Consider the following 18,654-nt stretch of genomic DNA (forward strand, 5'->3'; position numbering starts at 1 on the left):
CATTTAATAACTAAACCTAATCTTCTTACATTACAAGATGGAGACATCCACCCTAATCCTGGGCCAGCTTATCCCTCTCCCAAAACTAATTCACCTAAAATCTATGACTCCTCCTTATTGGACACCTAAAAATTCATAGTATAAATAACAAAATAGCTCAATTACATGCCCTCCTTGATATTCATTCGTTTGACATTCTGTGCCTCTCAGAGACCTGGCTCAAACCAGAAACAAAAGACACTGAGATCACACCCCAAGGATATAGCATAATAAGACTTGACCGACCAAAACGTAAAGGTGGTGGAGTAGCAATTCTTTTTAAGAATCAGCTTAATATCTCTACTCTTCCAGCCTATCCTACCCCAGATTGCAAAGTAGAAGCCATCATAACAAAACTCCAAATAAACACCAAGAATCCTTTACATTATCTGCATCTACTTACCACCAGGAAACAATATACCCATACTAGAACCCTTTCTCAGCTGGGTATCTACTACTTACCCCCAAGAAACTATAATTCTAGGTGACATCAATGTTGACTGGAACACTATCAATGCAGATAATCCTTCCTCTCATATGAACCTATATGGTTTCACCCAGACTATTACTTCAACCACTAGAATCAACAAGCCTAACAATAAAGAGAGTATTTTAGACTGGATACTCATAAACAAAATCAAACACGCCTACAAAGCAGGAACCCTGCCTGATGATATAAGTGATCATGCTTTAACCTTTATTACTAGAGAAAGAACTGATTTCCCAAACCCCCCTAACATTCAAAAAATACGCTCTACTAAAAATTTTAACATAGACCTATTTCAAAATGAACTCAGCAAATGCAACTGGAGCCCCCTGAAATCTCTTCCCCTTGAAAATGCAGTATCATACTTTAATACCACTTTATCCATTCTCAACAAACATGCTCCTGAACGCACCATCAGAATGAAACCCAATACTGCCCCATGGCTCTCTAAAGAAACTAAAAAGCTAATTCTCTCCAGAAATAAAGTCTGGGCGAAATGGAGAAACCATAGAAATTCCTTGACCTTCTTCATTTCCGCCAACTTAGAAACTCGACTAAAAAGCAATAATTACTGACAAAACCTACTACTGCAAACTTCAACAAACTCATCATAACAACCCCAAACAGTTTTGGTCATCTATAAATAGACTCCTCTCCCCAGGAACATCCAAAACTCCCACCCTCTCAATGCCGACCCAGATACTCCCCACCTCACTGCAAATGCGTTCAACTCTTTTTTTACTGACACTATTCTATCACTAGCTAAACAACTTAGCACTAATAACTCCAGCCCACCTATAAACCAAAGACACCCTTCAAATAACTTTAAAATACAACCTATTCCTACATCTTTCATCTCTAGACTTATCCACAAACTGAAGCCTTGTACCCTTCTGCTGACAAGCTCCCTTCACTTTTTCTCCAAAAAGCTGCCAAAGAAATTGCATATCCAGTATCTATACTTATAAACAGGACAATCCAAGAGGGAACCATCCCAGACATCTGGAAAATATCCCATATTATCCCTTTACATAAAGGTGGAAACTCCATTGAGTACTCAAACTATAGACCAATTGCCCTCCTTTTCTCCCTTAGCAAAATAATGGAAAAATGTATTCACCAACAACTTTTACAGCATCTCTCTCAAAACAACATAATAGCAAACTGTCAACACGGTTTCAGACCACATCACAGTACTACCACTGCTCTCCTATCATTTGTAGATACTATCAACAGGAACCTTAACAACAACCTTCTCTCTTCTGCTCTTTTCATTGACCTCTCTAAAGCTTTCGATATGGTCAACCACTCCATTTTAATTAACACTCTTACATCCCTCTCCTTTGATAATCTTGCCATTAACTGGTTTACATCCTACCTTGGCAATAGACAGCAAGCAGTTCGTTGGGAAAACCAAATTTCCTCACTCACACCTGCTTCCATCGTGTACCTCAGGGCTCCATTCTAGGACCTCTTCTCTTCTCCCTGTTCATCAATGATCTTCACTTAGTATTCCTCAATCTACCTGCATTCAATATGCAGATGACTCCACCCTTATCTGCTCTGCTTCATCTCCTAATGAACTTTCATCTATTACTCAAAATGTCTTCAACACTGTAGAAACTTGGTTCACCAGACGCAACCTCCTCCTCAATGCCAAAAAACTAAACTTCTCCTTTCTCTCCTAGCACTAGGTCCACCCCTTGACCTCACCATCTCCTCAAATAATGCCACTCTCATTGCTCCTGATCCAACAACAAAATTATTAGGAATAACAATTGATAAACAACCTCTCCTTTGACCAGCATATCAACAACACCATTAAAACAGTCAATAGAAAAATAGGAAGCCTATATAGAATTAAACCTTTCCTAACATCATCATCCAGAGCCAAGATTGCCCACTCTCATCTTTTGTCTACTCTTCTTTATGCCTCACCACTTTTACTAACCTTAAGAAAGCCAACCTTAACAAACTGGCTACTTGCTACAACAACATTGCCTGCTTTGCCACTAGTAACCCTTTTTAGAACTCATCACTGTATTAACCTGAAACTTCTAGGCTGGCTTGAACTACAAAACCTTCTGTTAATCCCTCAACTCACTATTGCCCATAAAATCTTATACCAACCAAACAAAACCCTATTCTTTCTAAACTTTTTAATCCCTTATAACAACCTAAACTCCTTCGCTCATCCAGTAAACTTATGGCTACTATAACAAAGACTTATAATTCTGCCGGTGACTCTCTCTTCAATAATACTGTAGGAAGGAACTGGAATCTGCTTCCTAGCACATAACACTTACTACATCTCTGCCTCTCTTTAAACACAAAATCAAAGATTACTTCCAAAGCCACTGGCTCTGTTCCTGTTCAAAACCTGACTAATCCTTTTACTCACCTCCTCATGCTTTCCTACTACTCTGCACTTTCCTACTACTTTACTTTCCCTCTCTCTTTACTGTATCTCGCTTCAGTCTACCTCCTTTTAGAGTATTTTGTTTCTTCTTTCCTCTATGCTAATCTCTCACAACTTTCCTTCTCTTTTCTTATACTGCTTCCTTCCTCCTCTCCTATTTTAGTGCTTCTCTTTCTCCTCTGTTACTAAGATTAGTTCTTTAATATTATTAATCAATTTTGCTCTGTTTTGTGCCTTGTTCTTGATGTGTTATTTCAGCTACTTAATGTTATTTTTTAGAAATGTGATACCTCTTTGTATATATCTGTTATTGGGTACTATATTTTTATTTGTCTTTTCATCTATGATGATTTTGTCCATTTGCTTGTCTATTGTAACGTTTTTTGTTCAAATTTATGTGGAGCTTTTCTCCCCGGGCCTCTACTGAAAATGGAAATGTATCCAGCTAGACTAGCCCGGTCAACAAATGTAAAATAAAATAATAAAATATATATATATATATATATATATATATATATATATATATATATATATATAGGGCAATTACAAATGGGATTCTGAAGTCAGCTCTATAATTTGGGCCATGAAGCTGCGACAGTATGTTCAGTGGAGGATTAGGTGGGGACTGATCTTCACAGAACTAATGCAGTCTCTGTACGGAATCTCACTTTGTAAGTTGAACATTTAATTTTAAATTCTGTGACTAAAGGAAGTATCATTTGGAATCTTGTGTGAGGCTAACGGGGTGGTGATCTGCATTTTTTTATAGGGAGATGATTGGCATGTTTTAGATTCCCACTGTGGTGTTAAGCTTGAGGTGAGAAGAGAATAAAAGGGTAGAGCCTGTTAGCATTTGAAGATCTTGGGAGTTTTTTATGAGGAGTACACATGCATCCCCTTACATCGCCAAATATAGTACGCCATATTCCAACTGCGGTTGTAGTTTTTTTCTTGCTAAGGGCCGCAGTGGTGCAGCGGTTAGCTTGTCGCCACACAGCAAGAGGTTCTCCCATTTGATTCTCGGCTGAAGCGCCTTCCATGTGGAGTCTTCATGTCCTCCCTGCAGTCGAGTGACGTTAAAGACATGCAGGTAGGTGCGAGCATGAATGGGTGTGCCTTCTTTGAAGGTTGCTGGCAACTCGCACCGTAAAATCCACTGCCAATCATTAATGGACCGGAGTTCCGCTGTGGCAACCCCTAACCTGAAAAGCCTAAAGACAATTATTATTATCATTCCACCATTTGGCAAAAGGAAGTGATAGGATTTTGCAGCAGTCACATAGGGTTGAATTAAAGTTTTTCCATCTACTCAGCACACTCTCCTCACTTGTGAGTACGTTTCCCTCACTATCCTTTATCACCCTTACCTGCTGCACATCTTTCCCAGCTCTGTCCCTTTGTCTAGCCAATCGGTACAGGTCCTTTTCTCCCTCTTTAGTCCAATCTCTCATACAACTCTCCATATACCTTATCCTTAGCCATCGCCACCTCTCTCTCTGCCATGCGTCTCATCTCCTTATACTCATGTCTACTTTCTTCATCTCTTTGACAATCCCACTTCTTCTTCACCAGCCTCTTCCTCTGTATACTCTCCTGTACTTCCTCATTTCACCACCACGCCTCCTTGTCATCCTTCCTCTGTCCAGATGTCACACCAAGCACATTTCTAGCAGTCTCCTTACTAGCTCTGCTGTAGTTACTCAGCTATTCGGCAACTCTTCACTGCCTCCCAGTGCTTGTCTTAACTCTTCCTGAACTCCACCTCACAATCACCCTTTTTTAACTTCCACCATTTAATCCTTGGCACTGCTTTCACACTCCTCCTCCTCTTCTTGATCACCAACGTCATCCTACAGACCACCATTCTATGCTGCTTAACTACACTTTCCCCTGTCACCACTTTACAGTCTCCAATCTCCTTCAGACTGGCCCTCCTACATAGGATATAATCCACCTGTGTGCATCTTCCTCCACTCTTGTACGTCACCCTATGCTCCTCCCTCTTCTTAAATACGTATTCACCACATCCATGTCCATCCTTTTCACAAAATCCACAATCATCTGACCTTCTGCATTCCTCTCCTTAACACCATACCTACCCATCACTTCCTCATCCCCTCTGTTCACTTCCCCGACATGCCCATCGAGGTCCGCTCCAATCACTAGTCTCACACCCTTGGGTACACTCACCACCACTTCATCCAATTCACTCCAAAATTTTTCTTTCTCATCCATCGTACCAACTTGTGGAGCATATGCACTAACAACATTCATCATTACACCATCAATTTCAAGCTTCATAAACATCACTTTATCAGACACTCTCTTCACCTCCAAAACACTCTTGGCATACTGTTCCTTTAGGTAACGCCTACCCCATTTCTCCTACCTTCCACACCATGACAGAACAATTTGATACCGCCTCCTATACACCTGACCTTACTTACCTTCCATCTGGTCTCTTGCATGCACAATATATCAACCTTCCTTCTCTCCATCATATCAGCTACCTCTCCCTATACCAGTCATACTGCCAACATTCAAAGTTCTACCCTCACTACTACACTCCTAACCTTCCTCCTCTCTTTCCTGCCTTCGCATGCCTTCCCCTCCTCTTCTCCTTCGGCCAACAGTAGCCCAATTTCTGCCAGCACCCTGTTAGCTAACAGTACTGGTGGTGGTCGTTGTTAATCCAGGCCTCGAATATTTTCAAAACATTGAATATCCAACACTCAGTTTTAACATGTTTTGGAATTGGAACGTAAAACCATTTTTATTCTCGACATTATATCAGTATGATTAAATGTACAATTTCATTTCCAGATTTTGATAGTAAACCTATATATATATATATATATATATATATATATATATATGTATATATATATATATATATATATATATATATATATATATATATATATATATATATACACACACACACACACACACATATACACACACACATATATATATATATATATATATATATATATATATATATATATATATTTATATGTATGTATTATATATATGAGCGTGAGTGCGTGTCCACAGGTGAGTGAGGCTTTTATGATGCAAACATCATAAAAGGAAGACAGCCTTCAGTGCCCAATTAGACTGGGTGAAAGAAAAAGCTAAAGTCCTGGAGATGAGGTAGGGGAAGGAAAGCATTCGGCGACCTGGTGTTCAGAGTGTACCCTTTACATTTCAGAAACTGAAAAAGGGGAGGCGAGACATTTATGACTCATTCACAGTGATCATCATAGAGTCGAAAATGCTAAGGTACAATCCCTGGCTTGAACCATGCTTTCTCAGATACTGGCCACTATGAACCATTAACAGATCTATGGGAATTCTGTAATGACCATAGAATGGATGAAGTTAGTGGGGGAGGCAGAACAATGTCCTGACCCTTTCCTCTATGCCGTACTTTCTCTCTCTCTCCAGTGCTATCAGCATTCCTCCTGTCTTCTCCTACCTTTAATCTTCAGAAGAAAAGCTGAAGATGATAATGAGCAGCCCTGATGAATGAACCTCTGATTTTCATAATTTTACCATCACTAAAAAATAGCAGCTTTGCATCATTTGATGCTGTCATTAAAGCTTTAAGAAAATTTGCATCTCGTAACATGAAAGCTCTAAAAAAATAAGGCCCCTTAGAAGCATACCAGAAGGAAAGAGCTGTTTCTCAAAAAAGACACAACTTGGAAACCACAATAAAAAAAGATTATAAATATTTAAGACAACAAGATCAATGAAAAACACAGATATTTTCTACCTAACAATTCCCAAATAAATAAGGCAGCCATAATTTTGGCAAAGTTTTTCCTCTGGAAACATTTTCTTCAAGTTGTTTTTCTGTGGAAGACGTTTCACTCTCTACTGCCCATGTGACTGTATCCTCCATTTATGATGCTTTTGAGAAAACTCTCAAAAAATAATTTCTACCTGAGAATTCTGGAACTACAACAAAGAGACAAAAATCACTTTCTCAAACAGACAAAGCAGCCAAAAAAATTGGCCAAATATCTCCACGGGAATATTTTTTTCAAGTTGTTTTTCTGTGGAAGAGGTTTCACCCTCCACTACCCATGTGAGTCTGCCCTGCACCTGTGATGCTTACTACAATCAAATCCAACAGTACATCATGGAATGGAAATACCCTTTCCAGTGATCCTTGTTTTGTATCCAGTTTTTCAACCAATATACAGCTCCCAAATTTCATAGGATCATAGGAGATTACCAGACTATCGACCCAGAGGTCATTTTAAGCCTAGCCGTTTCAACCCAATGTAATACTGTAGAGATACTAGTCAATACCCAAAACTGCACTTAATGATGACTGCACCCCATCCACTCATTCAGGTTCCTCCTGAACAGTGTCACAGAGGTGCTCTGTTTCACATGAATTGGTAACGTGTTCCAAAGACATGGCAGCTGCTGGGAGATAAATCTGTCCCTCCAGCATGTCCTATTTAAGTTGCAGATCATATTTAAGTCCTTGGAAGGGGTAGCACTAGACCCATTTGATTTATGCATATGTAGTAAGTTCATTAGGTTTGGGTCTTGGGTTGCTCTGTAGGCCAGTCTCCCCTTAGACGTCTATACGATATGGAATATAGTGACCGGGATTTTAGTCGGTCTGTGTAAGGCACATGCTGGACGGCCTTGATCTTCTCTGTTAGACTGTTCATCTGTTTTGAAATCAGTTGTCTGTCTTCCTCCTGATAAATTTTACTGAGTGCTCTTCTGTGCAGCAGGAAGAAACCAAAGGAATCAATTTATAACCACACAACTGGGTGAGGCGAGGGACTGGAATGGCATTTGCATAAAGTTAATGAATGTTTCCCTGTGCCTAACAGTTCTACTCATTTAATACTATTTATTCAACAGCTAAGTGGGAAGGTCTATTAAACCTTTTCAGCTACAACCTGAGCTCAAAGAGTAGAAAATGTTGTTGTCTTTCGGCTTTTCCCTGTTAGGGGTCGCCACAGCAGAACTCCGGTCCGCTAATGATCGGCAGTAGATTTTCACGGTGCCGAGTTGCCAGCTCGACGCCCAACCTTCAACGAAGGCATGCCCATTCACGCATGTCTTTCGGAACGCCACTCGACCCGTGGGGAGGACATGCAGACTCCACACAGAAGGCACTTCCTGCACACTAGGTGAGAATCGAACGGGAGAACCTCTTGCTGTGAAGCAACAACGCTACCGCTGCACCACCATGGCAGAAAATACATTAGGATATTACTAATCAATAATATCACATAAATGAACATATGATTAACTGGCAAATTTCAGCATATAGTAATAACATTCAATGCAGATCCAACCAAAGTGCATGGAGAGAAGCATGAAGAAAAAACATACAAGCGAAGATATGCATAAAATACATTGCAAACATACATAAAAATATATAAGCATATATGCACATATAATGCCAAATTGTGAAACAGAACATTTCTTAAGTGGATTCTATTATCTATGATATGGGGTAGTAAGTTATCTAACCATTGTCACAGTAGCAACAGCAAGTAGATTCGGTGAAGAGATTCTCTTTTAAGTGCATCTTTGAAGATTTTAATGGTTTCTACGTTTTTGATTTCAGTAAGCAGTTCCATTTAGTAGGTCCCAATCTGGAGACCATTTTAAATGGAGAAACTGCTGTCCTGTGAACTTCTGATTTCATAAGGGCTGTCCTATAAGCGTAGCTTCACTCTTAGAAGAGGGCAGTAAACATGCTTTAGAATCTTGTAAATTAAAGTATTTAGAAGTAAAGTAGTCCTATGAGGCACTGACAGCCATTTGGAATTTTTTAGCAAACTACAATGGTGCATCAGGGGGTCTGCTAACAGAACAAATTGGCAGAATTTTTCCTCAGCAGTCTACAGTTTATGAGTACTGTCCACTGAATGCATAGGAAAGGGAATGCCATATCTCAGTTTGGGTATTAAAGCATTTTTGTGAATGGTCTTATGACCAATGGGTGAGTAGAGGTGACTGATCTTGTAGTTTTAATTGAATAAGTACCACAAGAAATAAAACGTCAGAACCTCCAAAGACACAACAGACCACAGCTCCAAATCAGATGAGACAAGGAATGCGATGCAAACTCCAAAAATTAAACTTTTCCGGTTTCCGAAATAAAGTTTAATTTTTGGAGTTTGCATCGCATTCCTTGTCTCATCTGATTTGGAGCTGTGGTTTGTTGTGTCTTTTAATTGAATAAGCACCTTACTGCTTACAATATCTTTATGTGTGGTAAAGGACACAGTAGGGCAAGTGTAAGGACTAGGTACCTCGGTTCAGTGATGTCATACAGTCTTAGCAGCCCTGCAGCCGTTCAAGGTAAAATAAGAGAGTTCTGTGATGTGACACAAAAAAATGAATTAAACATACAGTGCAGTATATCCACTGATAAATCCGAAACCCACAACTAAGATCAGCAGTGTAAGTAAATGACAGCCAGGGTAGATCTGGCTTACCCATATGGTATAACAATATGTGCCCATTGAAATATTCTTTTACTAAAACCACCCAGCTGACCATTACCTGGGCCATTGCCTGACTCGCCAAAAGAGATTTTGGTATCGGACCTCCGGGACTCAAAAGGTAAGCATCAATAACACATGTACTTTCTATTACCAGAGATCTTCTATGTAGGATTCCACAACTTGCAATAGGGGGTGACGGGGTGTCATGCGGTTGTAAATACTGCAGTTTTTGTAAAATCTTCCTCAGCTAAACTGAATGCTCAAATGGACCACTACACAAAGCACAGCATGAGTCATGGCACATTTTTCTACCTAACAGGGCAAACTGTCATCATTCCAAGCAGTTTTGGGGCATTGACAGTCTTTACAGAATGCAGAATAAGGGAATTCACCTGTTGTTACCTCCCGTATATCGAACAAGTTCTTGCAGGTGCCACACAACCTTCTACCAGTGCACAAGATGGCATACAACAAATACCTCTTGGTATGGAATGAAGTGGCTCCCCCACAGAGGGTTGCAGCGTATTCCTGATATAAATTATTTGATCATTAATTCATCTCACTACATGCTGCTTTTTTAATTTCCAGAGACCTACCCTCTACCTTTACAGCATATTCATTCTTCTTTAAGATTGACAACGGTCAGCAGACCCCCCAAACACACAGCACAACAAAGTTTTCTGGAACATCTTACTCACTTTCTCCTTTCCTCATCTGACATATGTTGAAGTAGGTGTGAGAACATAACTGACAAAAACGTGAGCCGTCACATACACCCATTCAATCCTTTTCTTGTCAAAGGTAAAAAAAGGAAATATTATAGTATTAACTCTTAAAGAAGGGGAACCAGTTACACCTGTTCCCTGGAACAAGTAACACAACTAAAGCTCTCTTGAAATGAATTCATTTTTTGATGTTTTGAATCTAGGGTTATACAATGTTCTGAGTGGTCATAATGAGATCAGCTTACTCTAGTTGTAACAACTTACCTCGCCTCTAAGGATGGTTTTAATGCTACATTGAAATGGGCACGTGACCAATACAGATGTGCAATCTATCTCTTCATGTTTCTAAAAAAAAAAGAAGTCAAATAAATAAATTCATAAATGCAAAATAAATTCATGTAAAACTTTATACAGCATACCTATTATGTAATCACAACTCTAAGACAGGAAAGAGTATGCATATTCTAAATTCAGCAACAGTAAACTATTATGTACAAAGTCTTCAGTAAAGAATTAATTTTTCTGTATTTATATTGTGCACTTTCTGTAATTTTAAATGACAATTGTACATGCTCCTTAATTAAAAATGAGTTAAAGTCAGTGAGTAACATATTCATCCTGACTGGTGTCATCAACAAAATTATCAACACTATCTGACATAGTGCAATCTTAGCCCAGTGCTCACATCTATACACAAAACACACAAAATCTATTTTCATTACCTTAATTTCTGCCATAGGGACAATACCCTTACAATATTTACATTTAGCATCTCGATATTTACACATTTTTTCCATATGGTCTGACAGATCTTTCCGAAGAACTTTTTCTTTACACTCTACTCGGGGACATGGCAGCTCTTCATACTGGCAGTCAGATTTCAAATGCTCCTATTGAGGAAATAGGAAAAACATATTTTTAAGTCATCTTTACTGTGACCTGATTCTTGGCTACAGTTACAGTTAATATGATGCAATGCCTGTCAAAAGCCTATATAAAGATAAATTGTGGCGTTTTAATGGCTGCCATGCACTGGAACTCAGAGTAGAGCAGGCAAATTACAGAGAAAACACTAAGGAACAGGGCAGGAAGGAAATGAATGGTTGGCTAGTTAGTTAAAAGAGGTACTGGAGTAATCCAGTCCAAGGAGGACTCATTACAGCCACCATCCGGGAACAAAAACAGAAAATCCAGCAGTTACAAAGCAGACACAGTAAACACAGGAGTGTATATAGTTTCAGTTGTGTTACAATAATTTATAAGGTTTACAAATACAATAAGCTACATAAGTAAATATTTGCATATGTGCATTGGAAGTAGTTACACAGGTAAAAGTTGACTTTGATTTCCTCAACCACCTTGTACACTAGTCCTCCCTACTCTTTTGTGATACAGAACATTGAGCAGCACGTACAGAGAAAGGACAGCGTGCAGGCTAGAAACCATCTGCTGAAAGAGTAAATGATAGAACTGATATCAGGTATTTTATGTGAGGAGGCAACAAGAAATCAAAATACAGTTGTGAATACAGAAGACAAGAGTTAGTAAGGAGTCTTTGTGTATGTCAGTGTCTTGGAATTACAGAAATAAGCGAAGAAAGGAAATACAAGTGAAAGTTTGCACATAAATTAAGTAATAGTGGATTCTGTAAAAAGGTTGCTCTTTTTTCAAAGTAGTGTTATTAATTTCCCCTAAATACCGTGTGTGTGTGTGTGTGTGTGTGACTGCCTGTCCTATACTGTACACTCTACCAAGAAAAGAAAAGGAAAGAAAAGTAGAGAAAGTAGGTTCTGGGCATAGATTTGTTTGCAAATTAGGCTCCTGTTCTGGTATTCCTATAAGGGTCTTATAGTTTGCCTGTGTGTGAGTCTCTAGCAGCCAGTAGCTGCCCTTCTTAGCCCCCCCCTCTCCCACCCTTCGTATGCTCTACTCTCCTACTTTTTAACTATTTTCTCTTCTCCCTCACACCCCTCTTGGTCTTATTCTTTATTTCTCCGTTTCTTTCTCTTTTTATCTGCGCTATCTTATAGGTAGCTCCCTCCCCTCCGTTTCTGTTGTTTCGTATGCTGTTCCCTTCTGGCTCCAACTAGCCCTTACATCTGTTTACAATAGTACTCTGGCTTCCTATTCCTTTTCACATCTATCCTAGCCTCACTCTCCATCTGTCCCCTATCTCTCTGCTTTGCTCTATTCCTTGTAAGCTGCCTACCTTCCTCGTTAACTTAGACCTGCTCTTCCTCTATTTTCACTGTATGTTAACATACTGATTTTTACCTGTCTGTGCTCTATCTTCTCCCTGAACTCTGGTCTCTACTTTACCTTCTTTTTCTCACTATATACCTCTCTCACCTTACTTACCTGCATTTTTGATTGCCTCCTTTCCCATCTCTCCTTCAGCTGTTTTTTCCCACTCCGTTCGACCTGTGGGCTCACTCCGCTCCTCTCCCTACCCCCAATTCCCACCCACCCCCAGGGGTCCTACTCTTATACCTCTCTGAACACACCCCCTACTTCTTTCTTCCAATATCTTACCCTGCTTTATCCCGCTCCTCTGTTAACCACACCCCTTACCACCTCCTCCCCTCTTACCTCATTCCTTCCAAAATCCCTCCCTTATATCTGACCTCACAGCTCTATATTTGTCATATACTTCATTTTTATTCTTTATTTTTCTCTTACACTACCATTTTACACCCTCTTACTACCTCTTACTGGCCCTCTTTCTCTCCTCCCTCTCCTATTAGGCTTTATATCATTTCTCCTATCTTAGCCACTTCTAGTATCTTCCTTAACTCCTACTATAATACTCTCTAACTATGCCTCCCAACTTCCCTACTATGCCCACACTTACAATTCCACTCCTTACCATCCTGTTCTCTGCATACCTTCTTACCTTTTTGAAAACCCTCTTTCTGCCCACTCCATCTACCCCAATAAACACACATCTACCCTTACAAATACTTCTCCCATTTTACACTCCAACATTACCTTTAACCCCAACTATCTCTTACCTAAATACCACAGACTCTCCCACCTTAAGTATGTATATCCTACCAATAAGAAACTAATACTTCAAATCTTTCTAAAGAACCATTTAATAACTAAACCTAATCTTCTTACATTACAAGATGGAGACATCCACCCTAATCCTGGGCCAGCTTATCCCTCTCCCAAAACTAATTCACCTAAAATCTATGACTCCCTCCTTATTGGACACCTAAAAATTCATAGTATAAATAACAAAATAGCTCAATTACATGCCCTCCTTGATATTCATTCGTTTGACATTCTGTGCCTCTCAGAGACCTGGCTCAAACCAGAAACAAAAGACACTGAGATCACACCCCAAGGATATAGCATAATAAGACTTGACCGACCAAAACGTAAAGGTGGTGGAGTAGCAATTCTTTTAAGAATCAGCTTAATATCTCTACTCTTCCAGCCTATCCTACCCCAGATTGCAAAGTAGAAGCCATCATAACAAAACTCCAAATAAACACCAAGAAATCCCTTTACATTATCTGCATCTACTTACCACCAGGAAACAATATACCCATACTAGAACCCTTTCTCAGCTGGGTATCTACTACTTACCCCCAAGAAACAATAATTCTAGGTGACATCAATGTTGACTGGAACACTATCAATGCAGATAATCCTTCCTCTCATATGAACCTATATGGTTTCACCCAGACTATTACTTCAACCACTAGAATCAACAAGCCTAACAATAAAGAGAGTATTTTAGACTGGATACTCATAAACAAAATCAAACACGCCTACAAAGCAGGAACCCTGCCTGATGATATAAGTGATCATGCTTTAACCTTTATTACTAGAGAAAGAACTGATTTCCCAAACCCCCCTAACATTCAAAAAATACGCTCTACTAAAAATTTTAACATAGACCTATTTCAAAATGAACTCAGCAAATGCAACTGGAGCCCCCTGAAATCTCTTCCCCTTGAAAATGCAGTATCATACTTTAATACCACTTTATCCATTCTCAACAAACATGCTCCTGAACGCACCATCAGAATGAAACCCAATATTGCCCCATGGCTCTCTAAAGAAACTAAAAAGCTAATTCTCTCCAGAAATAAAGTCTGGGCGAAATGGAGAAACCATAGAAATTCCCTTGACCTTCTTCATTTCCGCCAACTTAGAAACTCGACTAAAAAAGCAATAATTACTGACAAAAAAACCTACTACTGCAAACTTCAACAAACTCATCATAACAACCCCAAACAGTTTTGGTCATCTATAAATAGACTCCTCTCCCAGGAACATCCAAAACTCCCACACCTCTCAATGCCGACCCAGATACTCCCCACCTCACTGCAAATGCGTTCAACTCTTTTTTTACTGACACTATTCTATCACTAGCTAAACAACTTAGCACTAATAACTCCAGCCCACCTATAAACCAAAGACACCCTTCAAATAACTTTAAAATACAACCTATTCCTACATCTTTCATCTCTAGACTTATCCACAAACTGAAGCCTTGTACCCCTTCTGCTGACAAGCTCCCTTCACTTTTTCTCCAAAAAGCTGCCAAAGAAATTGCATATCCAGTATCTATACTTATAAACAGGACAATCCAAGAGGGAACCATCCCAGACATCTGGAAAATATCCCATATTATCCCTTTACATAAAGGTGGAAACTCCATTGAGTACTCAAACTATAGACCAATTGCCCTCCTTTCTCCCTTAGCAAAAATAATGGAAAAATGTATTCACCAACAACTTTTACAGCATCTCTCTCAAAACAACATAATAGCAAACTGTCAACACGGTTTCAGACCACATCACAGTACTACCACTGCTCTCCTATCATTTGTAGATACTATCAACAGGAACCGCAACAACAACCTTCTCTCTTCTGCTCTTTTCATTGACCTCTCTAAAGCTTTCGATATGGTCAACCACTCCATTTTAATTAACACTCTTACATCCCTCTCCTTTGATAATCTTGCCATTAACTGGTTTACATCCTACCTTGGCAATAGACAGCAAGCAGTTCGTTGGGAAAACCAAATTTCCTCACTCACACCCGTTTCCATCGGTGTACCTCAGGGCTCCATTCTAGGACCTCTTCTCTTCTCCCTGTTCATCAATGATCTTCACTTAGCAATTCCTCAATCTACCTGCATTCAATATGCAGATGACTCCACCCTTATCTGCTCTGCTTCATCTCCTAATGAACTTTCATCTATTACTCAAAATGTCTTCAACACTGTAGAAACTTGGTTCACCAGACGCAACCTCCTCCTCAATGCCAAAAAACTAAACTTCTCCTTTTCTCTCCTAGCACTAGGTCCACCCCCTTGGACTTCACCATCTCCTCAAATAATGCCACTCTCATTGCTCCTGATCCAACAACAAAATTATTAGGAATAACAATTGATAACAACCTCTCCTTTGACCAGCATATCAACAACACCATTAAAACAGTCAATAGAAAAATAGGAAGCCTATATAGAATTAAACCTTTCCTAACATCATCATCCAGAGCCAAGATTGCCCACTCTCATCTTTTGTCTACTCTTCTTTATGCCTCACCAATTTTTACTAACCTTAAGAAAGCCAACCTTAACAAACTGGCTACTTGCTACAACAACATTGCCTGTTTTGCCACTAGTAACCCTTTTAGAACTCATCACTGTATTAACCTGAAACTTCTAGGCTGGCTTGAACTACAAAACCTTCTGTTAATCCCTCAACTCACTATTGCCCATAAAATCTTATACCAACCAAACAAAACCCTATTCTTTCTAAACTTTTAATCCCTTATAACAACCTAAACTCCCTTCGCTCATCCAGTAAACTTATGGCTACTATAACAAAGACTTATAATTCTGCCGGTGACTCTCTCTTCAATAATACTGTAGGAAGGAACTGGAATCTGCTTCCTAGCGACATAACACTTACTACATCTCTGCCTCTCTTTAAACACAAAATCAAAGATTACTTCCAAAGCCACTGGCTCTGTTCCTGTTCAAAACCTGACTAATCCTTTACCTCCTCTGCTTTCCTACTACTCTGCACTTTCCTACTACTTTACTTTCCCTCTCTCTTTACTGTATCTGCTTCAGTCTACCTCCTTTTAGAGTATTTTGTTTCTTCTTTCCTCTATGCTAATCTCTCACAACTTTCCCTTCTCTTTTCTTATACTGCTTCCTTCCTCCTCTCCTATTTTAGTGCTTCTCTTTCTCCTTCTGTTACTAAGATTAGTTCTTTAATATTATTAATCAATTTTGCTCTCTGTTTTGTGCCTTGTTCTTGATGTTATTTCAGCTACTTAATGTTATTTTTAGAAATGTGATACTCTCTTTGTATATATCTGTTATTGGGTACTATATTTTTTATTTGTCTTTTCATCTATGATGATTTTGTCCATTTGCTTGTCTATTGTAACGTTTTTTGTTCAAATTTATGTGGAGCTTTTCTCCCCGGGCCTCTACTGAAAATGGAAATGTATCCAGCTAGACTAGCCCGGTCAACAAATGTAAAATAAAATAATAAAAAATATATATATATATATATATATATATATATATATATATATATATATATATAGGGCAATTACAAATGGGATTCTGAAGTCAGCTCTATAATTTGGGCCATGAAGCTGCGACAGTATGTTCAGTGGAGGATTAGGTGGGGACTGATCTTCACAGAACTAATGCAGTCTCTGTACGGAATCTCACTTTGTAAGTTGAACATTTAATTTTAAATTCTGTGACTAAAGGAAGTATCATTTGGAATCTTGTGTGAGGCTAACGGGGTGGTGATCTGCATTTTTTTATAGGGAGATGATTGGCATGTTTTAGATTCCCACTGTGGTGTTAAGCTTGAGGTGAGAAGAGAATAAAAGGGTAGAGCCTGTTAGCATTTGAAGATCTTGGGAGTTTTTTATGAGGAGTACACATGCATCCCCTTACATCGCCAAATATAGTACGCCATATTCCAACTGCGGTTGTAGTTTTTTTCTTGCTAAGGGCCACAGTGGTGCAGCGGTTAGCGTTGTCGCCTCACAGCAAGAGGTTCTCCTGTTTGATTCTCGGCTGAAGCGCCTTCCATGTGGAGTCTTCATGTCCTCCCTGCAGTCGAGTGACGTTAAAGACATGCAGGTAGGTGCGAGCATGAATGGGTGTGCCTTCTTTGAAGGTTGGGCTGGCAACTCGGCACCGTAAAAATCCACTGCCAATCATTAATGGACCGGAGTTCCGCTGTGGCAACCCCTAACCGGGAAAAGCCTAAAGACAATTATTATTATCATTCCACCATTTGGCAAAAGGAAGTGATAGATTTTGCAGCAGTCACATAGGGTTGAATTAATTTTAGATTTTATATTGTTGATGTGCAGGTACACGTTTAGACATGAATCCAGTGAGATATCTAAGTACTTAAGGGAGAGGAACTACTCAATGTACTTGTTATTGAAGGTGTCAAAACAGGAGGCACGTTTATAAACTTTAGAGGTGTGCCAAAAAGTATTAATTTAGTCTTGCTGCAGTTAATGTGATTTTTTTTCCAACTATCCAGGAATGAAGCTTTACCAAGTATACACTGGGGTTTATGTAGTATTGCTTTGTGGTTTGGGACAAATTCATAGAAAACTAGGTTGCTGATGTACAGAATAAGATTGGACAGTTTAATGCCAGTGGGCATGGAGTTAATGAACTAGCTGAAGAGAGTTAAGAGACAGGACTGAGCCTTGGGGAACAGCACAGGTAACAGTTTGAGGAAATGACCTAGTATTGTTAACTTTAACTGTACAGGTTATATTAGAAAGATAACTAGAGAACTATCCAATGGTAGAAGAACAAAGACTGAGTGAAGCAATGCAGTCTAACAACATATTACAATTTACAGTCAAAGGCCTTCTAGGTTTATTCCTCAGATATGGTGGAATGTCACAGCATACCAGGTACACAAACAGTTGTAAACTATGTTAGTCTAAGTGAGGGGATCCTATGATGCCATTCAAAAACAATAAAGTATCAGCAATGAAATAAAAGGACATGAGAAGCAAAGCAGGATTATGGATGACAGACAACATAAAACCTGAAAGCCAAAAATGTAAGCAGTCAGTATATTCCAGCCACTGATGGTAGAGAATGAAGTGGAAACCATGGCTAAAAAAAAAAAAAAGAAAGAAAAAAGTGAACTTCTTAGAATAATGAGAGGTAGGTTATTGTCTTGCAGCACTTTTGACAATGTCCTGGAAATGCTAGCAAGTTCTATCTGTGTTCTGTTGTTTTCAAGGAAAGCTCCAGTAAGGTGAGAAATTGTTAATTTGGTTTTATTTTTGTACTTATTCAATAACAGTAGCATACACAAAGGGGAAAAGCACTTTAAAATACGTTCTATATTTGCACAGAAACAATTATATCACTGTTGACTTTCAGTGGCTGTTCAAGTTTCATTTTTATAGCACTCCTGCCTTTGTTCAAAACAGATATTATGCATACAAAAA

The 18,654-nt window shown here is 39.1% G+C and overlaps 1 protein-coding gene across 1 annotated transcript in view; it reads right to left on the reverse strand.

Moving 5' to 3' along the window:
- The window catches only part of TRAF3 (TNF receptor associated factor 3), a 793,845-nt gene that overhangs the window by 187,784 nt on the left and 587,407 nt on the right, over window positions 1-18,654 (reverse strand). The window contains exons 5-6 of the mRNA XM_044074528.1: window positions 10,890-11,057; window positions 10,432-10,512 (exon numbers count right to left, since the gene is read on the reverse strand). Coding sequence (XP_043930463.1) covers window positions 10,432-10,512; window positions 10,890-11,057 — 249 coding nt within the window. The remainder of the gene's footprint in view (window positions 1-10,431; window positions 10,513-10,889; window positions 11,058-18,654) is intronic.

Source organism: Protopterus annectens, chromosome 6.part0 (assembly GCF_019279795.1).
Source record: "Protopterus annectens isolate FY-2018-M chromosome 6.part0, PAN1.0, whole genome shotgun sequence".
Classification (NCBI taxonomy): Eukaryota; Metazoa; Chordata; order Ceratodontiformes; family Protopteridae; genus Protopterus; species Protopterus annectens.